This window comes from Leucopleurus acutus (assembly GCF_964270905.1).
Source record: "Leucopleurus acutus genome assembly, chromosome: 20".
In the NCBI taxonomy this organism is placed as follows: domain Eukaryota; kingdom Metazoa; phylum Chordata; class Mammalia; order Artiodactyla; family Delphinidae; genus Leucopleurus; species Leucopleurus acutus.
This window is the reverse complement of record NC_139162.1, coordinates 5,364,251-5,391,471: the sequence shown is the minus strand read 5'-3', so window position 1 is coordinate 5,391,471 and position 27,221 is coordinate 5,364,251. Positions and strand designations below refer to the sequence as shown.

The window sequence follows — 27,221 nt, the reverse complement described above, 5'->3', positions numbered from 1 at the left end:
TGGGCCACTTTGCTACGTTTCTGTAAAGATAAAATGGCTTTCGCAGTATTGGAAATCGTGAGATTTAGGAGCTGGTCCCTTGCATGTCTTTGGGAATGGAGCCTGGAAAATGTGTCCATCATTAGCTGACCCCAAGAAGAGAATTTATGACCTCTGAGGGCAGAGGCCCAGCAGCTGTTCTTCACTGAACTGATTCTCAGGAAACTGATCCAGAAACATTCTTGGGGCCATAGATACGCATATGTTTCTCATGTCTGGTCCTGCTCTGCCCTGTCCCCACTGTCTGCCTCCAACTGCCTCATTCTTGGCTGTACAACAAGAGTCTAGCTTCCTTATATGCCTGGGTTCCAACCCCGATTCCACCAGGCACTGGCTGTGTGACCTCAAGCCTGTCACCGCTATTCCTCGAAGGACAACCTGGGGATGAGAACAGAACCTCCGTGAGGTCAAGTTCATGCACTAGGGCTTAGAACAGCTCCTCATGCATTGTGAGCAGTGTGGTAGGCTGAATCGTGGCCACCCAAAGATAGCAAGTCCTGGCCCCTGGAACTGGTAAGTGTGACTTTATTTGGAAGAAGAGCCTTTGCAGATGTGATTAAGTTAAGGATTCTGAGATGAGGCGATTACCCTGGAGTATCCACGTGGGCCAATATCATCACAGGGGTCCTTAGGAGAGAGAAGCAGAAGGTGTTAACACAGAAACACAGAGAAGGTGGTGTGAAGGCAAAGCAGAGAGAGATGGGGCCACAAGCCAAGGAATGCCAGCGGCCACCAGAAGTTGAATGAGGCAAGGGACAGGTTCTCCCCAGAGCCTTCAGAGGGAGCGTGACACCGCCCACACCTGGATCTCAGACTTCTGGCCTCCAGGACTCTGAGAGAACAGTTTTCTATGGTTTTAAGCTGCCTGGTATGTGCTAATTTGATACAGCAGCCCTAGAAAACGAGTGCAGTCTGTGAGGGGTGCATCAGGAGTGTGCCTGGGATGTAAGCCCTGAGGCGGCAGACATCTGGTGACACTGTGGGCAGCTCATGGCAAATCCTCAATGCGTTTTCGCTCAGTTAATGAATTCAGACTGCTGCCGTCCTGCCTCTCCCTTTCTCTCCATCTCGTTTTTACTCTGCCTCTCTTCCCTCTGTCCCTGATGAGATTTAACCATCTGCTAATCATCCCCTAGTGTAAGCTTCAGTCTCTCCTGTAGTTGCTGGCTGACCCCTTCCTGCCGTCAATCACAGGTAGTGGGCTTCTGACTGCTCACATTTTGGCGAAATGAGTTGCTTAGGACCCTGTGGCTTACTGTAGTGTTTCTTTTCTCTACTGAGATGGGGTCTTTTGTACCACAATACTTTCCTATTTTGCGGGCCATGTCTGGGGCAGATGGTATTTAAGAGGTTGCATTCAGGGCAACCTAAATGTTCAAAAGCGTGGAAGGCAGTGGTTGATGTGACGGGTGCTCAGGACCTTTAATTCGGTGCTTTTTCAACTTGACTTGCAAATTCACTTGTCTCAGAGTTTCCAGCTCTTAAAAATTCTTTAACGTGCCCACTCTCTTAGCAGGAGGGAGAGTTTGAAGATGGCCAGTGGTGCTGTTTTGCAGGCTTTAATACCTCTTTGCGCTCAGTAAATGGGCAGGTTATTCTGTGGAAGGAAATGTTTTAAAGACTTAAATGCTAAGTAATAATCAAATAGTCCAGGGGCGAGCAGACCATTCCCAGTGGTAATGCAGGGAAAAACAACTTGAGACTGTCCCAGCCCTAAATCGCAGCCGGGAGCTGCTAAAGACATTCTTAAGTCCGTCACCTTATGCCAGTGGAGATCCATGCTGCCCACCACGAGATGCTTTCAGAACGACCTTGAATGTGCTTTTTACCAAGTGCCTGCGTTGCACTGTGGTGCAATTTTGCGTTTAAGCGTTTCTGTCTCTCCTAGTTGAATGTGGGAAAGTTGAGGAGCAGGGACTGTCTTATTCATCTCCGTATCCACGGTCCTAGCTCAGGACCTGCCACAAAGTGGCCCCAGTAGAGTGGAGTTGAAATAAATGAATATTTGCAACACACAGGCAGAATTTCTGCTTTCCTTGGAGTGGGCACAGGACTGGCCCGTGAGGGCATATCTTTTATTGAAAATGAGATTCTTAGGTTGTGCAAATGCGAAGGGTCCATTACACACTGATGAGGCAGCTGTGGTCTCTCCAAGCCCTGCAGGTAACATGGGCTGGTAGAGCACGAAGAGACCTTAAGAGGGGGTCACATTTGGCTCCCGCCATTTCCATATATCTCTTTTGTCTGTCCTCAAACAGTCTCTGCATCATCCTCCTCTGTAGCAGGCAACTATTACAGTACAAGAAGCCCTGTCACAGATCCATATGGCTCTCCTGGGCTTTTAGTGGTAGTGAATCACCCCACATACACACACACACACACACACACACACACACACACACCTGTTTGCACACCCTCACTTTCAACTTTCTGTGTATTTCCTGCCTCCAGAACCCTAGGCCATAAGGGCCGTTATGAAAGGGAGGCAGAAGGGTCAGAGTCAGAGAAGGAGATGTGATGAGGGAAGCAGAGGTCAGAGATATGGAGAGAGATTTGATGATGCTGTGCCGCGGACTGGGAAGATGGAGGAAGGGGCCAAGGAGCCAAGTCACGCAGGGGCCCCTCTAACCACACGACGTTCCCTCTGCCACTTCTTACTCGTGGCATCGGGCCTTTGGGCATTAGAGGGTAGCTCTCCTGGCCCTCCCTTTGCACGGCAATAGTGGAAGCTTATGAATTAATCTTGGCTAACAGGAAGAATTTCAGAAAAGACAGACATGGCTAAAGGAAAGACCGAGATCAGTTTGGCAACTTGCAAGAAGGGGCTGTGTTTTGATTATCACCCAGTGCATGGAACAGACCCTGAAATATTACTGAGGCTTAATATTGAGTTAAAATGATGATCGCCTCCCTTGTATTTGATAGTCTACGTCTATCTGTGCAACCTAAGATTACCTTAAGGAAAAAAAAAATCTATTTCACCTAATCGTGCATTTATTCAGACTTAACTTCTACCTCTTTATCAAAAGAGGTTCCTGTGAGCTGTGCCTGTCTCATCTTGTAATAATAATCATATTCTCAAAGAACACAGAGTCCTGGGTTGAATATTACATATATTAACTTCATTTAATCCACAAAACAACTCCATCGGATGAGTACCATTTTTTATCTAGGGGTGCATCCAGTCAGTCCAGCCTGAATCATGTGTCTGTTGGTTCTCTCAGCTTGGGAAGCAGATGTCTTTGGTCTCTCCCCTGCCAGACTATTTCCAAGAAGAGAACATTCCCATCTGGAAAGGCAGCACCATTAGGAGGCTGAAATACACACACAGGAGAGACAATTTAAAAACATAAATGAGGGCTTCCCTGGTGGCACAGTGGTTGAGAGTCCGCCTGCCGATGCAGGGGACACGGGTTCGTGCCCCGGTCTGGGAAGATCCCACATGCCGCGGAGCGGCTGGGCCCGTGAGCCATGGCCGCTGAGCCTGCGTGTCCGGAGCCTGTGCTCCGCAACGGGAGAGGCCACAACAGTGAGAGGCCCACGTAATGCAAAAATAATAATAATAATAAAAATAAAAACATAAATGAAATGAGGAAATGTTCATACAGAGTGAGCCAGACGCTATTGGATCTGTTCTCCATTTACTCCATCACTAAATATTTACTGAGCACCTACTGGGTGCCTGACTGTTGCGTTCTGTGTGTTACAAGTGTGAGTCAGATATGCATCGCTTAGTTTTACGTGGTGTCTGAGTTATTCCATGAGTGGTGTCCTGATGGCCTGGAAGAGGTAATGCAGCTTTCAAAAGTGACATTCGCCATGGAGCGAACCAGTCATTGCAAGTGGAAATGACTCTCCAGTTCCACATGGCAGGATTGTCAGGGAGAAGCTTTGTCACCCTTCTCCAGACTGAGAGCCCAGACATCCAGAGGGGTCCCGCTTAGATTTCAATCCCAAGCGCGTTTAATTTCAGATTTGTGTGACCCTGATCAAGCTCCTTCATCAAGTTTTATTCTTCATAAAAGATCCAATTCCCCAGACTCATAAAATGACTCCTTCTAAGTCAGTGTTATTTTATAAATACCATTGCTCGCTTAAATCACAGGCAGCTGACTTCCCAGCCATAAAACAACAGCTTGCAACATCACTATGGTACCCAATATGTATTTACTTATCAAGTTGAAGAACACGTGTTTGCAAAATCAGCAACATTACAGCTCCACCAGCAATTTGCCGACACTTTCTTCCCGTTGAAGGCAGAGTCTCGAGTCTCAGATGTGCCGTATTTCCGCATCCTGCCTCATTTTTATCTTGCTACTGCAGTAATCACCAGCCCCCTCCTCCTGCCTCTGCAAACCTCCCTGAGCCCCTCATTGACCATGCCTGTGACTTCAGGCAGGTTATTTACCTAACAGGTGCAGTTCTGGGGGCATCGATCGTCTATCTATTCTTCACCACAACTCGGATTGCTGGCCCTGCTGGTCCTTTGGGCTCCTGACGTGGCTCAGAGATGCCCCAGACAAGCTCTAGTGGGTCAGAGCAAAAGTGTTCTATAGCCAGTCTGCAGGGAGAGTTCTTGAAAATTAACTATTCCACGTGCAAAGTGTAATCTGAAATGTCTAAGAGACATGACCTGTGCTGGAGTGGAGTGGGACAAAGGCATTGTGGCTCAGCCACTGACCACTGGATAGCCTGGTCGGTGGGCGAGTGATGTCACCCATTCAGGTGTCTGCCTGTTTTACAAGTGAGGAAACTGAGGCTGTGTGAACTTGCATGTATTGCCCAGATGACATGGCCAATAAATAGAGTGTCAGAGTCTCCATCTGTCTGGCCCCATCTATTGCCAGGATCACATTCTCCAGATTCCATGCCGGATCAGTAGATTCAGAATTTCTGAGGGTGAGTTTCAGGCATTAGGAGTATTTTTAAATCTTCCCAGTTGATTCAGATGAGCAGCCAGGGTTGCAAGGCATAGTTCCACATGTTGCTTTAATTTCATACTGGTGTGTGACCCACATCTGGTGGGACCCATGTTGTCGAGCATAAGTATCTTATTAAAAAGAAGAAGGCAGCGTAAGATCCAGGAAATCAAGGCAGAGGCCAGGAAGATAGCAGCTCAAGAGCTGGGAGCCAGAAGAAGCTTGCGCAGGTCTCCCAGGGCAGAGAACCCCAGAGCTTGGGAGGCGGGAGCCAGCACTGAGCAGGTCGCGTACCAGCGCGGAAGCTGTTTAGACTTCTTGAGCTGTTACGTAATGCTTCCCGCCTAATAGGGATGAAACCATCGGGAAGCAAGGAGTTTTATGAGCAGTAACCGCTGGAGCCCTAATGATGGAAACAAAGGGCTCTGCGTTATGGCCTGATTGGCAGGATCTCTGACCGAGATTCCTGCTGCGCCCAGGAGGGTCTCCATGCCTCTTGTACATTTCCCAGGCCTCTCGCAGGTCTGGCTCCTGGCTCTTAACCAGGACAGGCTGCATGATTTGTGGAATGAAAATGGGGGGCCCCTTGTTCAACAATTATTAAGACTGTCAAGAGGGTGACAGGAGAGCATTAAAACAAGCACAGGGCCCTTCTGAACACAGCACCGCGGCCGACCACACAGGCCGCACACCCGTGAAGCCGGCCCTGCTCTTGAGCTTACCTGAGACACCGACCTGGCCGTAGACTGCAGGTAGTAGTGGTGATCTGCACTTTCTGGATGAAGCACTTAATGAGTCTGCACGTGGCTTTGCAGCTCTCTGCTTCTCCCACAACAGTCAGGAAACCACGTGTCCCAGTGGCAAGGCTACAAGATGCCAGTGTTTAGGTCCCTACATCACAACTGGGAAAGGAACCCCTTGAAAGGGAGCCACAATATGAGCTGAATCTGAGGGGGAAATTAACCCTATGCGTTAAGCCACTGACACATGGATTGGTTTGTTATCTCAGTTTAGCCCAGCCTAATATAGGCTAAACTGAAATAACAAACCAATGATCTTAAATAGCAAAACTGCCTCGCCTTTGCCCTTAAAATGATGAGGGCAATAGGCCTATCTTCAGACTTTACTTAGGAATTAATATTTAGTGGAAGTCAGGCATTAATTATTTACTTGTTTCTGCTTATACCTTCACCATTACCTCAAGCTGTACTAGAAGAAAGATGATAACAAATAAAAATATTCATCCTTTATTCATTCATTCATTTACCTTATTCATTTATTTATTCACTCGTGCATTCAACAAATGTTTACGAAGCTCTTACTACGCTTATGAAGCTCATTATCCTGTTATCTTTGAAGATTTTCATGCTTTGAGTTATATAAAATTTAAGCAGGGGGGGCTTCCCTGGTGGCGCAGTGGTTGAGAGTCCGCCTGCAGTTACAGGGGACGCGGGTTCATGCCCCGCTCCGGGAAGATACCACATGTGAGCCATGGCCGCTGAGCCTGCGCATCCGGAGCCTGTGCTCCGCAACGGAAGAGGCCACAACAGTGAGAGGCCCGCATACCGCAAAAAAAAAAAAAAAATTTAAGCAGGAAAACTAAATGATGTTAGAATTAGCATGTTCTTCTTTTTAAAAAATTTCTTTTATTGAAGTAGATATACAATGTTGTGCTAATTTCTGCTGTACAGCAAAGCAATTCAGTTATACGTATACATACATTCTTTTCCATATTCTTTTCCATTGTGGTTTACCACAGGAGGTTGAATCTAGTTCCCTGTGCTATACAGTAGGACCTTGCTGTGTATCCATTCTATACATAATAGTTTACGTCTAGTATTAGCATGTTCTTAAACATTATATACTCTGTATATTTGCATATTCTGTGGTACTAATATTTGAGCCACTGTGAGTGGAATAAATACAGAAGAGATAGTATCTCTATGCTCAGTGAACTTCACATCTACAAGAGAGAGTTCCAAAAGAGAGGCAAACTGTTTCAATTATTTGGGTATGGGATTTTAAAAGTGCCATTACTTTTAGAGACCCAGGTATAAATAACTCGAAGATGGTGTTTCTCAGCCTTGGCACTTTGGACATTTGGGGCTGCGTAATTCTTTGTGGTGGGCCTGTTCTATGCATTGTGGGGTGTTTAGCAGTATCCCTGGCCTCGGCCCACTAGGTTCCAACATCACATACCCCGCCCTGGCTGTGACGACCCCAAAATGTCTCCAGACATTCCCCAGTGTCCCCTGAGGGATAAAATCACCCTCAATTGAAAACCACTGCTCTAAGGAGAACTAGAATTGCTTTTTAAATATCTCTTAAACTGGTTAAGCAAACAAACAAAAAATACACCACAATTTCCTTTTGGTTTATTTTTCTTCAGTTTTATGGAAAAAATATTTTCACATTCGAGAATTTCAGCTACTTTGTACTAATCCAGTACTGGGGATAGAGATTCCACTTAAAAATGCTTTTTTGAAGTATTTTAGGCAAGATCAGTTAATTGAGCAGTGTTTCCTGGATCCTTTTTAAAGGGCTGCACAGAAAGGAATTATAGATAAAAAGATTAAATAGAATTTTGAATAGGTTTTGAGAAAAACATTACCTCAAAATGCTGGATGAAACAAAGAAATTAGGGCAATAAAGTGAATCCTGACAGGAGGGACCCCAGTTTTACCATGTGTTACCTTCTATCTCAAAAACAGTTATTTTTCCTAACATCTGGCCCGCTGCAGCTCAAACAACAGCTCACCAGAGAAGTAGGGCAAAGGCACTGTGGAGATTGAACATTTAGCAGGTGCCACGGAAGAATTGAAATAATGATAAGGTGGTTCTGTCGCCACCATCTCTTTATCGCTATAAAAATAAACCACCTTTGAAAACAGATGGGGGACAGCCATTGCTCAACTTGTCATAACTTATTACATATTTGACTGTCAATTTGTGTTTAAAAAACCAACTAGCTCCCGGGAGGGAGAGCAAATTTGAGAGGAGAAGTCGATCACATTTCAAATCAAGCCTGTGGTAATTGCAGCTACACAGAGGCATTCCTGGCTGCTATTAAAGGAGGTGGGCAACTATCTCAAAATTGAAGGTGTTCTCACTTTTAAGAACAGAGTTGTCTTCTTATTTGAAGGTACTTACTCATCTCAAACCTGCGTTGAAAGTATATACTTTGTGCCAGCTTGATTCAGTGCTTTAACAGAGAATATCCATTAGGCAACCACCACGCTCAGCGGTCAGCATATTGCAGTGATTTATGGTGATGTCATTGGTAGCCCCAAAAGCCCAACATTTAGGAAATGGGTTGCATTCTCTTCTCATCAGTTTTTTGCCTGTACCTGTCCCTTTTTAGTTTGGTCCATCCCTTAAATATGGTGTGCTATTTGGTTAGTTAAAATGGCAACTTCCACACTATTTTTTTTTTTGCAGTACGTGGGCCTCTCACTGTTGTGGCCTCTCCCGTTGCAGAGCACAGGCTCCGGATGCGCAGACTCAGCGGCCATGGCTCACGGGCCCAGCCGCTCTGCGGCATGTGGGATCTTCCCGGACCGGGGCACGAACCCGTGTCCCCTGCATCGGCAGGCGGACTCGCAACCACTGCACCATCAGGGAAGCCCCCCACACTGTTTTTTAAATTATACAGTATTTTCTAGCTTCTATGTGAAGGTTAATCCACTTACACTCCTTTACCTGTTATCTATTGCTGTATAATGATACACACCAAAACTTAGTGCCTTAAAACAACAGCCATTTAGTTGTTCATTATTTTGCAAGTTGGGATGGGTTCAGTGGGGCAGTTCTCTTGCTGGTCCTGCCTGAGGTTGGCCATGTGGCTGCTGTCACGGAGAAACTCAACTGGAGCTGAATGTTCCAAGATGGCCTCAACTTGCATGTCTGATGGGTATTTAGGGGTGTCAGCCAGGGAGCATCAGTTTCCAGACATGTGGCCCCTCCAGCAGGAGAGCCCAGATATCTTTAGATGGCGGCTGCTTTCCAGGAGGACAAGCTCTTGTGAACAAGTACTTCCAAACCTCTGTTTGTATGTTTCCACGTGTCCCATTGGCCAGAGAATGTCAGACGGCTAAACACACAGTCCAGGTAGAAGGGACAATACAAAGTTATGATTTGCTGGAGGCTACTAATAGGACAGTCTTACCACCTGATAGAAAGATTATCTCTGGATTCAAGATGAGTTAGGTGAGTGGAAATCAATTTGAATATTTGAAAATACCTACCAATTGTGACTAGATGTTTCTACACTTGTCTAAATTAGTGCCTTCTAGCTCTAGGCTAAAGCAACAAAATTTACTTTCTAGAGTAAAACTATTTAATAAAATGTGTTTATTTTCTTCAATCTTTACTTTCTCCTTTTTCAGAGAACATTAGTTGTGACCACATGAAATAGCAAACTCAGAATGATGATGGCTTAAACAAGATGGGCTTTCACCTTTCTTTCATTTATTTCTTGTTCATGTAAACAAAGCCAAAGGGAGGAATTCCAAGCTTTCCTTGAAGCTCCGTGATCATAAGAGACTCAGGGACTCATATTTTTTCTGTCTTTCTGCTCTACCTTTCTATCACGTGGCTTTTATTTGAAGGGCCACCTCATGGTCCAGAATGGCTGCTGAAGCTATAATAGTCATCACATCTGCATCCCAGGCATCAGGAAGTGAGGAGAGAGGGTGTTACAAAAGCACACACATTCTGGATGAGGTCCCTTTAAGGAACCTTCCCAGGAGTCTCACACACTTTACTTCTAATTATATCTCATTGTCTAAACCTTAGTCGGTGGCCACAGTAGCTGGCAGAGAAGCTGGGACATCTAGCATCTCACCTAGTCAGCAATGTGGCCAGCTGAAATCAGAGTTATGTTACTAAGGAAGCAAGGAAGAATGGATGCTGGGTAGCAACTCACAGTCTGAGCCACAGTCTCTTCAGTAAAGCAGGGTTCAAATCTTGGCTCGTGGGGTGACTATATGGCCTTTTCAGTCTTTGTTTCCTCACCCGTACAAAGGGTTTAACAATATGACATACCTCCTGGAGTTACTATAGGATCAAATAAGTTAGCACATGACACATGCATCACATGTTTGTATTGTTGTGTCTCTACTGCCTCCCACTTGGCTGGGGCTGGGGCCACATAGGGGAACTTCCCTGTTCCAAAAGGGAGGTGGAAGGAAGAAGGGTGAACTCTTTATAGTGGATATGCCATTTTCTTACACTGTAATCTATCACCAGAGATTATAGTAACAATATTTAGTTACTGTCTTTGGGGGAAAGAATCGCCTCTACCTACAGTCAAGATCAAAGGTTGAAAACTGGTGAGCCTGGGACTAAGCCTGCCATGATCTGTTTTATTTGGCTTTCTTTGTCCCACTCAGTGATCTTCTGTATTTTACATTTGAACTAGTGTCCAGCATGTAAATATTTTGACAGTTTATATGAAAATCCAAATTCCCACCTTGTCTTGAAAAATCAAAAGGTCTGGCTTCTCCAGACTTGCATTTCAGAAATGCAGCCCTTACCCTGAACTAAAAGGTAGCTGCCTCTTTGGCGGACATATACCCTCTAGTTAGCCACCACCTCTCCCAACTATATCAAAATCACTTTACTCATGTAAGTGACCGTGTGGGCACTGGGTGGACATTTGAGCTTCTCACTCCTGCCCCAGCTCCCATGACCCCACTCTGGGAATGGGGCCAGAGAGCCGCACCCTCAGGGCCAACGTGTCTGGGCTACTGTCAAAAGAGAGGCCAAAGGTCATTGGCATCTTCATCAAAACTCACATTATCAAGAACTTTTTTAGGTCTAACACACAGCCTGACCACCAAATGAAAAGTGCGAGAGAGTCTTTGTGCTGGTAAATGACAATCCCTAGATAATTGGGGAACAGAGGGTCAGGCCCCCCAAAGGAGAAATGGTGACAAAGCTGAATCTCCCAGCTTGGCCTTGGCCTTGGATCTAACCTGCTTTCCCCCTTCTCTCCCCACCAAAGTCAGGGTCAGAGCACCTCTTCTCTCTCCTCCGGAGTATCGGGCAGGGCTTTAAGAGTCTCCTCACCCGCAGCAGACAGCCCACCTCCTTCCCCCACCCCACCTGCTAGCAGAGTGTTTTGGAGATAAGCAGAAAGAGTTAAAGTGAATTACGAGGAGCAGCTTCTGATTGGACCCCCCCTCAAATGAAGATAAAGCAGGTCTGAAATGCTAATGTAGGTCAATGGGGAAATAAGACATTATTTACGATTCATTCCATGGGTGCCTTTTCAGGAATGCATGCACTGCAGAGTGCAGGCTGCCTCTGGATACCTATCACATTGGTTTGGTATCTTCTGTCAACTAATCTTTGACAGTTTCCGTATTAATTCCTGTGTACACGGAAACATTGACAAGATCACAGGAAGATGAGTCATGCGTGCATGTGCTCAACAGAAGTTTCTAGACTTATCTAAGGGAAGAGAGGGAGTGTTTCCTTATGAGATTTTAATTAATCTCTGCTTCTATAGATCCTGGGTGTGAGTCCCAGAACTAGTATGAGTTGCAGTCCATGTGGTTGGGTCCCATGAGACGTTTGGCCCATCACCATCGTCATGGCAATGAGGTCCGCCCGCCAGAAGTGAGTTGCAAATTGCAGCAGTCAATAAAAATATCAATAAAACTTACCAAAAAATTAAAAATTAAAAAAAAATTTTTAGTAAAAAACAGTAAATAAAACTTATATCTCACACTTACATTTATCACTGCCTAGGCACTGGACTTTATATTTCTTAATTTATACATTCTCATTGGAGACATTATCACCTCCAAGAGGGAAAAAATTGGTGCTTGGGGGGACATTAAAAACATGAGATATTACAGTGGTTTGTGGTCCTCAAAGGGCCATGATAGATATCTATGGCAGGGGATGACAGGTAGGAAAAAAATATCTAAAAAGACTCTTGGTGTCTCATTAGATATTAGTGATCATGAAAAAATAAAGGTTGAGAAACACTGCATTATTTCATTCAACGCCACAATAGCCGGTTAAGGGAAATGCTCTTTTGTAAGTGAGGAAGTTGAGGCTCCACAAAGTAAAGGAATTTGCCCGAGGATATCCAGATGGTTCCTGGTGTGGCAGGATTTGAAAGTAGACAGCCCACATCCTCAGCAGTGCCTCTAACACTGTTCTGCCTGCATTTGTTCACCCGGTTCTCTTCTCGCCATTAACTGTTAGGGGAGATCTGGGTTGTGTCTGCGTGTGTGGTCAGAAAGCAGTCCCAGACTGGTTGACCAGTGGGGAGTTGCATGTCCCGGGCCACTAATGTCACAGTGGCAGCGATTTTCATGTTTGTACTCTGACAGTCGTGACCATGAGATATGTCTGTATATGATAGCAGAACTTGGCCTATAGGGTGACACACGTATTCTGGTTTGCCCAGGTCTGTCCTGGAAGGCACTCAGCCCTGGGCACACTGGCTGGTTTGTCATCCCACATCTAGAACACTGATTGGGCGTTTGGAATCAGGATGCCCAGAACCCCTTCAACCTGAAGGACTCCAACAGAAATTTAGTTTCAAATCAGTGTCAGTCCGACTAGACATACTCCACGATACTTCTGTGTCCCTCCCACCCAGCTAAACAAGTCAAGGTGCCTAGAGTCTAAGGGCTTTCCTTCTGACACGGAAATAAACACGAAGGAGTGGGTTATGCTGTGCCGGATCTGTGGCCATGTTCTCTTTTAAAAGTAACCTCTGAGGCACATCCCTGAGACAGTTTAGTCGCAGAGACAGATGTTTGGGTGGGGCTAGAATGCCCTACCTCCTCTCATGAGTTGGATGCTTTCTGATGACGTGACATTTTGTCACATCTAAGGAGCTCACTTAGTGATGCCTGCCATCTCTGATCATATCGGTTTTTATGTTTTGCTCCCCCTGGAAAGCATACAGTTGCTTCGACTGTGCTATCGAAGTGTATTCACTGCCAAATACAGACGTGAATGTCCGTGTTCATGTCTCAATATATTATTCACTTATAGGAATATCATTTTTTAAAAAAGGAGTCTGACACTTTTGATCATGTGAAGGAAATGTTTGGGGATGAAGACAAAGAAATGTCAAGAACAGTAGAATTTTGTCAACTGTGGCACAGAGCGAGCTGTCTTTTGGAGTCTCCCAGTCTTGAGGCTGGCTGACCTTACCTGGAGATTGAAAACAGCCCCTGACCTTCAGAGCTGCACTCCACTTCTCAAGGATGTGACTATGCCTGAAATCACAAGGAAGCGGAACTTCAAACACCGGCTTCAAGGCCATGACACCAGGCGGCACATGTCTTTAATCAGAGAAACACAGCCAAGAGGAAGGGGCTACTGGCCAAGACAAAACTCTCCTAATTGTTTATCAGCCTATCACATTGGCAGCCATGTCCTTCGACAAAAGAAAATGACGGCCTGACTTGGGGCTTTCAACTAGCAGCCTGTAATTCTTTTGCTTTGGAGGGACCACTGCTAGTTCATCCAGCTCTGGGAGTGACAGAGTGATTATCATTTATGTTGACACATGGGAGAATATTGTGATGGGGAAGAAGACAGAAGTGTACTACATGGAGGACCCACACGTGTGTCTATCGTATAATTATCATTTCTCTGCCATCAGGAAGCACACATAAGCACAAGATAAGCACAGATGAGAAGCCGCTGGGCTGATGGAAATAAATGAGCCCTTCTTCTCAGAGTCCAGCATGTGGGCATGGGCAAGGTTAAGGCATAGGGGCCATCCATAGGCCGTGGAACAACTGTCCTGGTGCCTACATGCTGAATATCAGCCCTGGACTTGGAATTGGTGTATGTCTGCTAAACCCAGGTCCAACAAGGACCTCTAGAGGGGGAAAGAGCTCAGAGGTAGTGGGGGAGCATGCCTGGTTATGAAAAATGTCCAGGCAGTGCTGTCCAATCTTCTCACTAATGAGTTATCCATGACTTCTGGTCCTGTGGAATAAGGCAAAGCTATGGTGAGTTGCAAGAATGCAATTCTACCCAAAGAACATTGACAGAGGACCTATTGAGTGATAGCTACCAAGCTTATAAATATGAATAGAACACAGTCTGTGTCCCCCAAGGGCAAAATTTAGGACCATGTGACCCATCACATAAAGAAGTTCTTAAAATGAAGAGGTTCCATCAACAGAGAAGTTTAGGAAATGCTACAGATGCTGTTTTCTCTTGGAGATTCACAATATGCATTTGCTTCTTAAGGATGCTAGGAAGTTCTCCAAGAGGGAAACCTGCTGAACTGTGCTTTCTGCATATTTCCCAAATGTGTTTCTCTGATGAACCCATGGAACCAGGGTCCCTTGGAAACAATTTAGGAAATGGTGATTTAGGAGGCTTACCCCGCCATTGCAGAACCTGGAAGTATGAAAATCATGATCCAGGACTTCCCTGGTGGCGCAGTGGTTGAGAGTCCGCCTGCCGATGCAGGGGACGCGGGTTCGTGCCCCAGTCCGGGAAGATCCCACATGCCGCGGGACGGCTGGGCCCGTGAGACATGGCCGCTGAGCCTGCGCGTCCGGAGCCTGTGCTCCGCAACGGGAGAGGCCACAACAGTGAGAGGCCCATGTACCGCAAAAAAAAAAAAAAAAAAAAAAGAAAAGAAAATCATGATCCAGCCCCCAGAGGAGGAGTAGGACGAGAACAGGGTGTCGGGCCCATCAGATATACCAGGACTCGGGATAGAGCCTTGATCCTAGAGGAGTACTAGAGTACCGTATGGAGAAGCAGTGGCGGCTCCAGAATGTGTGTGTGAGTGTCTGTGTGTGTGTGTGCGTGTGTGTGTACGCATGCATGCATGCACATGCATGTGTATGTGTTATCATAGATTTGTGATCTCCACAGTAGAAACCCAAATCTATAAACTAAGACTGCGGACAAGGCGGGAGGGAGAAGGTAAGGCAGGGCAACTCTGAGATGATGGGCACCGGGGCTTCTGCCATAGCAGGTGCCGGTTTCTATGGACAACTTACTTCTGAGCTCCTTCGTCTGAGGTCATTGCCTGCACCGCCATGATAGGCTCAGAACTCAGGACAGGACGGTGATAAAAGGCATCCTCCTCAGAACTCTAACGTACCAGGCACGGCACCAAGTTATTTAATGTATTGTCCCATCAAGTCCTTACAGTGACCATAGAGAAAAGTGTTGCTAATGTCCTAACGTTATGAGGGGGCATATGGGGAAACTGAGGTTCAAGGAGGGTTGATTAACTTGCTCAAGTTCACACAGTTAGTTAAGACCTGAACCTAGATGTTACCCCAAGGTCGTTTCCTTCAATGCTGCAAACCTATTTAGATGACTTCAGCAATGCTCATTGTCTACAGAAGTGGGCCTCAGAATTAAGTCCAGGTGTGTATTCACAGCAGGGTAAAGACAAAGGCAGGGCTTAAGACCAAGTTCACTTACTCCCTAACAATTCATTAAAATAAAAAACATCGGGCTTCCCTGGTGGCGCAGTGGTTGAGAGTCCGCCTGCCGATGCAGGGGACACGGGTTCGTGCCCCGGTCCGGGAAGATCCCACATGCCGCGGAGCGGCTGGGCCCGTGAGCCATGGCCGCTGAGCCTGTGCATCCGGAGCCTGTGTTCTGCAACGGGAGAGGCCACAACAGTGAGAGGCCCGCGTACCACAAAAAAAATAAAAATAAAAAAAAAATAAAAAACATCTGTGTAACCTTGGGAGTATTCCAGGATAACTTTTTATCATCCCATATTATCAAATCTGCAAAAAATAATACCAAAAAAGACATTATCAATGAATGTCCTGGTGGAAACTAAAAATTCATCACCCTGAGAGGTCTTTTTTTCCTTCCTATGACCATGACAATCACAAACCATGATGGCTTCATTTTTTTTATACATTCTTTTGCCTGTTCGTTTCTGACTTCAATTAAAGGCATATTAAATAGGGCACAGATTCCATCAGTCAAGCATTCATTAGACACTAACAAAGTGCAGGGCACCAGGTCACAGGTCCTTAGCTGAGGACTGTTTCCTGTAGGGCATCCGTGGTGTGGAGGCCTCCTTCCAGGTCTTTGCCCACATGGAGCTCACTTAGCGTGGCCCGGGGTGAGATGTGGGCCTGGAAGTCGCCTTTCATTTCTGACAGAGACCCCCAAGTGGGCCTGTTTTCCTAGACCAGGAAGGCAAACGAGTGTACCCTTGACACTAACGCTGACAGACTGGCAGCGGCTTCCTGGACCACTGGGCAGAGAAAGAACCCTGATTGCACAGTGCAGCTCAGTGAGCAGCAGCACAGGAACCAGATGGCTTGCTGACATCGTCCGAAGGCAGAGGGCAAGGCAGTGGGCTGCATGTGCTGAGGATCTATTCCGACACTGTCCCTGAGGCCTGCCCTGGTACAGTTTCACAAAGAAACAAAGAAGGGCAAAGACACAACACAGAGCAGAAGATGTGTCTGGATGCATCTGGTTTAATGGCAACATTGGTGAAATTAAGTGAGACTATTTCACAGATTGATGAGATGAACTGAGACTATTTAACAGATAGATCTTACTTTAGGATGGTCAGATCCGTTTGCCTGATCATTCGGACCTAATGGCTGATAATCTGATTCTGATTATGGGAAAAAATAAACGGGCTTTGATGGCTTGGGAAGCACTGTTATAAAAGGGAAAGGAGTACCGGGCTGGTGACTGAACTAGATGAACTCTATGTTTCCTTTAAGCTTGAATATTTTCTGTATATGAGTATTCCTGCTGGGGACGATAGGTCTGCTGGTTCCATCTCTTACCCATTAGCTCACATGTTGTGGGCTCAGAGGATTCAGAATCAGAAGATGGGGCCCTACATTCACAGAAGAGTAAACCACAGTGAAAAATTAGAGTTGGGCACGTCACCCTGAGCCAAATATGGTGGCTCTCAGTTGTCAAGACCAGCAGGTAAATGTGACAGATTCCACTCTAGACCATGCTTTTATTGGTGTTTATAATTATGATCCCTTTAAATTAAATTTTAATCACAAAATACTACATGCTCCTTGTAAAAATGATCAAACCATTACAGATCGGCCACCATCTTCCCTCGTCCCTGCATCACCATTAATCCCAGTGCCCTCTCTCCTTTCCCAGGTTTAACCACCAAAGCCAGTGTGAAGTTCACCCTTATAGACCTTCTTCTATCCATTTATGGACATAAACTGTACCTGAAAAATATATGCATAAAGGTTGTGGAATTTTCTGTTTGCAAATAGGTTCATAAAAATGATGTTATACTATGGATAACATTTTCCAACTTGCTATCTTTCAGTTTTGGAGAGCCTTCTATGTTAGAGCACATTATCTGTACAACCTTTTCTAAGTGCTGCAGAATATTTCACAGTGTAGGGATAACATCATTTTAGCAATTCCTCTGTTGTTGAATGGTTAGGTTCTTTCCAAATGTTTCTCGGATCCTCCGTAAACATCCCCGCCAAAACCCCTTGTCGACACGTGCAAGTGTTTCTTGAGGGTAAATGCCAAGAGAGTGAATGCATTTTTTTTTTGTACTAGTTGCTATCCAGTTGTCTTCCAAAGCACCTAATGCCAGTCGCCCTTCATATCAGCTGTGTGTGAGCGAGCCCTGTGTCCGACACCCTTCTCAACCTTGTTATAATCAAATAGTCCCCATCACTCTCGTCTTTATACCATCTTCGTCTCTAAAGTGTCAGCATTGCGGCTGCGCACAGAGCATGCTCAAGTAACATCCACGCCCATTCCCTGTAACCGGAATTAACTGCAGTACCTTTCCCTTTGAGGCGCCCCTCCTTCCCCTCGCTTACACCTACTCACCCACCTGCACCGGCAACCTTTCCTGAGCCCGTGGTTAGATGAGGCTGTTCTCATCCGTATTCACATCACCCTCTCTCAATGCGCTGTGAATGCTTTATTATTTTCAAACGCTCTCTCTCCTGCTTAGCGCCGACCTGCCGGACCCCAGGGAATGTGACTTTTTGGCACCCCTTTTTCCCGGACACCCAGCCCAGGGCCCCCCATGTGGTAGGCATTCAATAAGAGATTTTAAAGTGAAGGCCATTGTCACAGAGCCACATCCACAATGAAATGAAAGCCCGTGGAAATAAACAGCGTATCAGGAGAAGGAAAAATTAAGCTGTCAATCTGCTGAACAGGAAAGATTTCTTTATTTCAGGTCTTTTAACGTGATGGAGGAGAGAGGGAGGGCGGAAGGAAAGCTAAAACCTAACGGAGCCAGGGAAGGGTTTTGCTTTTTTAATTTGGAAAGTGATTGACACATCACTCCACTGCCATTGCCCAGGTGCGGGGAGGGGCTCTGCCCATCGCTGTCCCCCAAGTGACCATCCCCTGCTCCTGCCCCCTCAGGAACCACGGTGATGCGGATGACAGCCTTTGACGCGGACGACCCGGCCACGGATAATGCCCTCCTGCGGTATAATATCCGTCAGCAGACGCCTGACAGGCCCTCTCCCAACATGTTCTACATCGATCCTGAGAAAGGAGACATTGTCACCGTCGTGTCACCTGCACTGCTGGACCGGGAGGTGAGCTGCAAAGCACACAACTTCTTTTTCATGAGAATTGAACATGGCTTTCACATGAGGGAAGATGTGCGGCTTCCGTCAGCGGCACTTTATGTAGCAGCGGAAATGAGATATTTACACATGGTTGGATTGGGGAGAATCTGTCAAGGGTGATGGGATGTTACGTGACCCCAGAAAACACACACTGGAAAAGCCATGTCCTTTGCGTTTATTTGCATTCATTCAACTCGATGCCTGTTTCCTCACTGACCACTTACTCTTTTTTTTTTTTTAATTTTTATTGGAGTATAGTTGATTTAGTTTCAGATGCACAGCAAAGTGAATCAGTCATACATGTACATGTATCCACTCTTTTTCAGATTCCTTTCCCATATAGGTCATTGCAGAGTACTGAGTAGAGTTCCCTGTGCTGTACAGCAGGTCCTTATTAGTTATCTATTTTATATATAGTGGTGTGTATGTGTCACTCCCAATCTCCCAATGTATCCCTCCCCCCTGCCCTTACCCCCTGGGAACCGTACATCACCGACCACTTACTCTTGAGGCCCCAGCGACTGTGGGCTCTGCCTGCCTCACCTGTCTGCCAGGAGGGTGGGGGAGGGAGGGGGGAAGGAAGGGGGAGGGAAGTGACTGTCCCAGATCACTGACACTCTCCTCCTTGTCACAGAGTCAGGTAGCTTTGACTTACTTCTTTCTCAAACCTTCTGCTGCCTGTGCCAGTGTTTCCGCCCGAGCCTTTCTCTCCCTTCAGTCTCTGCTCTTGTCCTGCAAGGCGGTCTCTATGGAACCTCACCCATCTTCCAGGTCACGTGTCACAGACAGGTGCCCCGTGGACCTCAGTCAGTCCACATGCCTGCTCTTTGGTTTGGCCCAGGGTGTTTTAAAGTTTCACATTAGTCGCCATATCCAAATATTTTGATTTCATATTTTTTTAAATTCCAATTTCCAGCCTTTCTGAAAATCAGAAATTCTGGAAATCGGGGTCCCAGTGTGGACATGTGGACGATGGGTCGGACCACTTGTGACAGTCAGGTGGAGCTGGTAGCAGCTGTCGCACTTAGGGGGGCATGTGTTCCTGGCCCACTTACATCCCCCTACATTTGTCTGGTGGCCCTGGCCTATTTCCCAAGTCCCAGGGCCACCCTGTCATCCCCCACAGTCTGCCTTCCATAGGAGAGCCTCTTGGCCCTTCACACAGCATGTCAGCCCACTTGAGGATTCTCTGCCTCCATCACCCCCCCAGATCTGCCCCCATCCTGGGATCCCTTGTTCCCAGCAGGGCATCGTTCCATGGACGTGCCCCCTGGCAGTCACCCTTGACCTTCTGCAAGCACCATCTGCCGCAGGACGAGCGCTGGGTTTCCCTCACAGTCCTGTGCATTTTCCCCTCTGTGTCTTTGATTTAAAAACTCCCTGGGTGAGAAATGCCTTCTCCCCTCCTTTCTGTTTTCCTCGCTGTAGCTCTTCACAAGCTTCTGGGTTAGATGCGCCCCATCTAGGAAGCGGTGCTCCACCGCTGAGTCTTCCACAGCCTTCTTCCTCCTCCACTCTGACTGCTCTGAGCTGCAGCCCTCACATGGCATTTGTCACATGCTCCTTTACACTGTCATCTGTCTCTTTAAAGAATATCCCCTTCTGTCAGACTTCCCTGGTGGTCCAGCGGTTAAGACTTTCCCTTCCAATGCAGGGGATGCAGGTTCGAACCCTGGTCACGGAACTAAGATCCCACCTGCCGTGTGCCCCGCCCCCCGCAAAAAAAAAAAAACCCACAAGAATATCCCCTTCCTCTTGGTCTAGACCTGATGCAGTAACCACTAGTCGCATGTGGTTATTTAAATTTTAATTCACATCCTTGAAATTAAAATGTAAAAATCAATTTCTTGGTCAGACCAGCCACATCTCAACTGCTCAGGAGCCCTGTGTGGCTAGTGGCCACTGTACTGGCCGAGACAGAGACTGTCACCACCATCACAGAAAGTGCTAGTGGGCACCGCTGGCCTAGACAGTAAATTTCTTGAAAACAGATGTGATCGTCTGCATGTTTGTTTGCCCACTACCTACCACAATTTCAGCACTCCTAATTTTAGGTTTCTTGGCATATTGGCAAGAATGAATTGGAGATGACACTAAGATTTTACATGTGAAAAGTGGGAAACAGTAGCTGGAAATGGGGAATTATTGGAAAGAGAGGAAGAGATTGAAATTTGCATTGAAACTCTGATTGTCACTTGGAAAATGTAATCGTTTCTCGTTAAAAATAGGAAGCAGAAAAAAGAACATTTTAAGTCCATTTCCTCCATTTTGTCTCTCATTCTCTTTCCAAACCTCCCTATTTTTATGACTGCCTGACTGACGTATTATCTTCTTCAGAGGCAAGTAAGAACTTTCCATTTCTCCCTTTATTCCCCTCCCAGCACGCATGTGCGAGAACACACACACGCACACACACCAGCTTTCCCATAACCTCTAGTTCTCCTGAAGGCACTTGCAAATTCTTCCTACAAGAGAAAGGTGATTTCTCCATCTCAGCTTCTCTTTTTACTGGTAGAAAATGCATTGTAAGTCTCTATTTATAAACCAAAATGATAATATAGTAGATCATTCCATTTTTTGTTGTTGTTGTTGTTGTGATTTAGATTTTATTATTATTTTTTTTAACATCTTTATTGGAGTATAATTGCTTTACAATGGTATGTTAGTTTCAGCTTCACAACAAAATGAATCAGTTATATATATACATATATTCCCATACCTCTTCCCGCTTGCGTCTCCCTCCCTCCCACCCTCCCTATCCCACCCCTCCAGGCGGTCACAAAGCACCGAGCTGATCTCCCTGTGCTGTGCGGCTGCTTCCCACTAGCTATCTACCTTACGTTTGGTAGTGTATATATGTCCATGCCTCTTTATCGCTTTGTCACCGTTTACCCTTCCCCCTCCCCATAGCCTCAAGTCCATTCTCTAGTAAGTCTGTGTCTTTATTCCTGTTTCACCCCTAGGTTTTTCATAACATTTTTTTTTAAATTCCATATATATGTGTTAGCATACGGTATTTGTCTCTCTCTTTCTGACTTACTTCACTCTGTATGACAGACTCTAGGTCTATCCACCTCATTACAAATAGCTCAATTTCGTCTCTTTTTATGGCTGAGTAATATTCCATTGTATATATGTGCCACATCTTCTTTATCCATTCATCCGATGATGGACACTTAGGTTGTTTCCATCTCTGGGCTATTGTAAATAGAGCTGCAATGAACATTTTGGTACATGACTCTTTTTGAATTATGGTTTTCTCAGGGTATATGCCCAGTAGTGGGATTGCTGGGTCATATGGTAGTTCTATTTGTAGCTTTTTAAGGAACCTCCATACTGTTCTCCACAGTGGCTGTATCAATTTACATTCCCACCAACAGTGTAAGAGGGTTCCCTTTTCTCCACACCCTCTCCAGCATTTATTGTTTCTAGATTTTTTGATGATGGCCATTCTGACTGGTGTGAGATGATATCTCATTGTAGTTTTGATTTGCATTTCTCTCATGATTAGTGATGTTGAGCATTCTTTCATGTGTTTGTTGGCACTCTGTATATCTTCTTTGGAGAAATGTCTATTTAGGTCTTCTGCCCATTTTTGGATTGGGTTGTTTGTTTTTTTGTTATTAAGCTGCATGAGCTGCTTATAAATTTTGGAGATCAATCCTTTGTCAGTTGCTTCATTTGCAAATATTTTCTCCCATTCTGAGGGTTGTCTTTTGGTCTTCTTTATGGTTTCCTTTGCTGCGCAAAAGCTTTTAAGTTTCATTAGGTCCCATTTGTTTACTCTTGTTTTTATTTCCATTTCTCTAGGAGGTGGGTCAAAAAGGACCTTGCTGTGATTTATGTCATAGAGTGTTCTGCCTATGTTTTCCTCTAAGAGTTTGATAGTTTCTGGCCTTACATTTAGGTCTTTAATCCATTTTGAGCTTATTTTTGTGTATGGTGTTAGGGAGTGATCTAATTTCATACTTTGCCCACTCTCACCACTCTTATTCAACATAGTTTTGGAAGTTTTAGCCACAGCAATCAGAGAAGAAAAGGAAATAAAAGGAATCCAAATCGGAAAAGAAGAAGTAAAGCTGTCACTGTTTGCAGATGACATGATCCTATACATAGAGAACCCTAAAGATGCTACCAGAAAACTACTAGAGCTAATCAATGAATTTGGTAAAGTGGCAGGATACAAAATTAATGCACAGAAATCTCTGGCATTCCTATATACTAATGATGAAAAATCTGAAAGTGAAATCAAGAAAACACTCCCATTTACCATTGCAACAAAAAGAATAAAATATCTAGGAATAAACCTACCTAAGGAGACAAAAGATCTGTATGCAGAAAATTATAAGACACTGATGAAAGAAATTAAAGATGATACAAATAGATGGAGAGATATACCATGTTCTTGGATTGGAAGAATCAACATTGTGAAAATGACTCTACTACCGAAAGCAATCTATAGATTCAATGCAATCCCTATCAAACTACCACTGGCATTTTTCACAGAACTAGAACAAAAAATTTTGCAATTTGTATGGAAAGACAAAAGACCCCGAATAGCCAAAGCAATCTTGAGAACGAAAGAAGGAACTGGAGGAATCAGGCTCCCAGACTTCAGACTATACTACAAAGCTACAGTTATCAAGACGGTATGGTACTGGCACAAAAACAGAAAGATAGATCAATGGAACAGGATAGAAAGCCCAGAGATAAACCCACGCACATATGGTCACCTTATCTTTGACAAAGGAGGCAGAAATGTACAGTGGAGAAAGGACAGCCTATTCAATAAGTGGTGCTGGGAAAACTGGACAGCTACATGTAAAAGTATGAAATTAGATCACTCCCTAACACCATTCCATTTTTAAGGTTTATTTGGAGGACAAATGTGTCTCAAGTTCATGTTCTTGTCATTTGGTTTTTTGTTAAGTAGCAATAAGTATATTACTATGGGAGTTGAATTAATAAGCCTTTTCAGCTACAATACATAAAAAGCTCCAAAAAGGAAAAAAAGATCAACGCAATTTAACCAAAATTGGAAAATCAATGAAAATGATTGAAAAATGACATGTTTCTGTGAGGGTTTCCAGAGTTCAGTGTTGACCCAGGCAACATGGCTACAATCTGAAGGAAAGAAACGTCCCTGAATTCAGGCAAGCCTTGTCTGTTTACTAGTGCTGTGCTAAGATTCTCTTGGGCAAGTTTGCTGAAAGGCTAAAACGTAACTTCAAGTTGCTTATCTTTAAAGGGCCAGAACTTGCGCGTCAGACTTCACATGAGTATGTTCCAGTTTGCAGTGTTTTCATCTCACTGTACCTTTCCCAGGGTTCATGTCCATATGACAAGTTCCCGCAGCGGGATTATGGAATTGTTTGTTACTATTTCTGGAGACCTTCTGAGAAGGCATCCTGTGTTAGGTGTGGTTTCAGAAGTCTACTTCTGGATCATCTGGGCAGAACACTTAAAACAGATTTATGCACCATTCATTTTTAAGAAAATATTCCATTGGGACCCCTACAAACTTTGATATGATTTAAACCATTATTAAGTGTGGTTACCATGTATTCACTGACAGTAACTCAAATGGCGTGTTTGCGCGTTGAATGAGTGTTAACAAATAGAATGGGACTCCTCCTAGAGCTGGGGGGCCCCTGAGATTTCGCAAATGGTTTGCTCCTGTCTGGCCCCCGCCTTGTGGGAGTGGAGGTTCCGGAAGTTCAAGCGTTGACCTGAGCTCGATTGATGTAAAGTTTTCACTTTGATTTTCCATCTAGTACGTTCCCAAAGAGGACCTTGACAGGACCCCAAGAGGGAGGTGACAGAAGACCTCAGGGAGGTGGGAAGGCACTGTTTCTTTTGAACCTGCCCGTCCACCTTTCCTGCCTGTCACACAGTCACTCTGTACTAAAGCTTGTCATGGAGGACAGGCAAGGACACCAGTCAGTGCTGTTTAATGCTGCCATTTTGGTCGCTGCCCTTTCTTCTTCCCAGGACGTCCTGAGCGGGGCCAGGGGAGGCAGGTGCCTTCACTGCGCTGCCCCTTCCCGCGCTCTGAGGAGGAGAGGACTGTGTCAGTGTGTCCTCCCTGCATGGTCCCAGTCCTTAGCTCAGGAGCATCTTTGCTGCAAGGTGAAGGGAAGGAAGGATGTCGGGGAGAGAGAGAGGCAGGCAGCGCGACGTATGGCCCCTCTGTGTGCTCAGGCCGCTATCTGGCCAGGTGACCTCCTTTCATTGCCCAGGGTGTCGTTGCAGCCTCTGGACCCGATTGCAGTGCAGAGCCGGGAGCAAGACCGCCCATCTCGCACCCACCCTGGGCAATGGGAACATGCTAGAAGGCAGCTCATCCACTTCATCTTCTGAGGACCCATAACTATAACTGACCCCCTCCTCTCCCTCCTAACTACGATCAGCCTCTGCCTTGGCTCCAATTCTGTGGGCCACCAGCGTTGCCCAGCAGATGCTGTCTGTCCAGTGGGCATCTCCCTGAGATGTTCCGCCTCCACTGAGCTGTGACCTTGGGGAGAACACCAGGCCAGGTAGAAAATGATATGGTCGGTGGAAGGGACAGTGGGTCAGTCCCTGCTTTCCAGTCTGTCCAAGGTTAACTACATTGTGGCTTCCCCCAAAGCGGGTGCATTTGCAGGCACCGTGATTCAGGAGTCCTCTGGGGCAGCACAGTTGACTGCGGGCCTCCTTTGGATAGTGGACCACCTGGGAATGTGTAGCCTGGAAAAGGGGGGCTCAGAGGGAACAGGAGGGCTGTCTTCCTGTTTAAGGAGGGCTGGTCTTTGGAAAGAGAGAGTGGATTTGTTCTGCTTACTCCCCTAGAGGGGAAGAGTAGCATCAACTAGGACACTGGTTCTCAAACTTTGCTGAGGAGCTTTAGAAACCTCAGTGCTGCAAACAAAGCTGGATCCGTAAAATCAGCCTCGGGGGTGGGGGGTAGAACACAGGCATCAGTAGTTGAAAGAAGAACCCAGGTGATTCAAATGTGCTGTGAATTGCACGGTCTTCCTGCCTTTGGAGAGCATGTTTCAGTGTTCCTACTGACTTAGGAGGTGGGATCTGGGGAAAGAATCCTGGCCCCATCATTTATCTGGCTTTTGACCTAGGTGAGTGTATTCGTCTCCTAGGACTGCTGTTATGAAGTACCACAGCTGGGTGGCTTAAAACAACAGAATTTTATTCTCTCACAGCTCTGAAGGTCAGAAGTCTGAAATCAAGGTGTCAGGGGGGCCAGGCTCCTTCGGAAGGTTCTAGGGGAGAATCCTTCCTTGCCTCTTCTAGCTTCTGGTAGTTGTCAGCAGTTCTTGGCGTTGCTTGTTTTGTAGACACATCACTCCAGTCTCCAGCTCCATCTTCACATGTCCTTCTTCTGGAGCAGTGTATTTTCATGTTGTCTTCCCTCTGTGCATGCCTGTGTCTTCCTATAAGACACCAGTCATACTGGATTAGGACCTGCCCTAAAGACCTCATCGTTGCTGGATTACGTCTGCAAAGACCCTGTTTCCAAATAAGGTCACATACACAGGTACTTGGGGTTAGGACTTCAACATATCTTTTGCGGGGACACACTTCAACCCATAGCAGTGAGTTACTGGACCTCTCTGTGCCTTGGTTTTCACCTATAAAATGGGAATAGCAGCACCTACCTCAAGTGGGTTGTTGGTGAGGATCAGATGTGTCAAAATATGTAAAGCACATTGTCTATTCTAAATAAACACAAGCTATCATCATTATTATTGATTTAGTAGTAAATTTTAAGAGTGGTTAGTCAGTTCCCTGTTGTAGGATATAGTCAAACACAGACTGCCCTTTGTAGGACATAACAGAAGGGATTCAGTTAACTAGTAAAGGTTATATCTTTAATGTCTTTTCCAACTTTGAGACTATAGTTCTTAAAGAAAACATTTATTGAATGCCTTTGGTGTGCGACTTGTTCTGTAGGATGCCACCTGGGAGTGCCAGTTCCCCACCTGGCCAGCTGTGTAACATTGGGCAAATCATTTACCTTCTCTGAGCCCATTTCCTCATCAGTAATCACTGGTAATGACATCTGCACTACCAACTGTATCGCCTTTTCGAGATGTGCACAACCCCCTCTCCTTCTGCAGATAGCAAAGCGTTGTACAGTCATTACCATTTGTCACACTTCCTATGACTGCTGATAACTCGGGCTCCAGTTCCCATCAGATGCTGCTGAGAGCTTTACGTACTGTTTCTACCCACATGTCACAGACATAAGAAGAGTCTCCCCAGATGGCGCAGGGTATGTTCACTTTATTCTGTGAGTCATGACTCTTCATTTTTGCCAATGCTGGGCTGGGTTTTACTGCAGTTCCTTGGATTCACAGCTGAGTCGTGAGAGCAGCTGCAGTGACCATGTATTGCCCGTGCCTTATCATAAGTTCGATGTTAATAGACATCAACTTTGACTTGGAAACTTGGTGTATTTTCCATTACGAGCTCTTCTGTTCACTTTTTCTGAAACCATTCCAGAACATACCCTTTCTAAAGAAAGCGATCTTGGATCTCTGTCCCATCTCTGTATTCCCATTGCCAAACATAGTGCCAGGTAAATAAGACACTCGGTAAAGATTTGTTGGATGGATGGACGGATGGATGGATGGATGGATGAAGGGCTGGATGGAGGGGTGGATGGATAAAGAGATGGTTGGAGGGGGAG

The 27,221-nt window shown here is 45.6% G+C and overlaps 1 protein-coding gene across 1 annotated transcript in view; it reads left to right on the top strand.

The window, feature by feature from the left end:
- Positions 1-27,221, top strand: part of CDH13 (cadherin 13) — a 1,019,214-nt gene that overhangs the window by 763,584 nt on the left and 228,409 nt on the right. Inside the window, exon 7 of the mRNA XM_082862470.1 lies at positions 18,324-18,502. Coding sequence (XP_082718596.1) covers positions 18,324-18,502 — 179 coding nt within the window. The remainder of the gene's footprint in view (positions 1-18,323; positions 18,503-27,221) is intronic.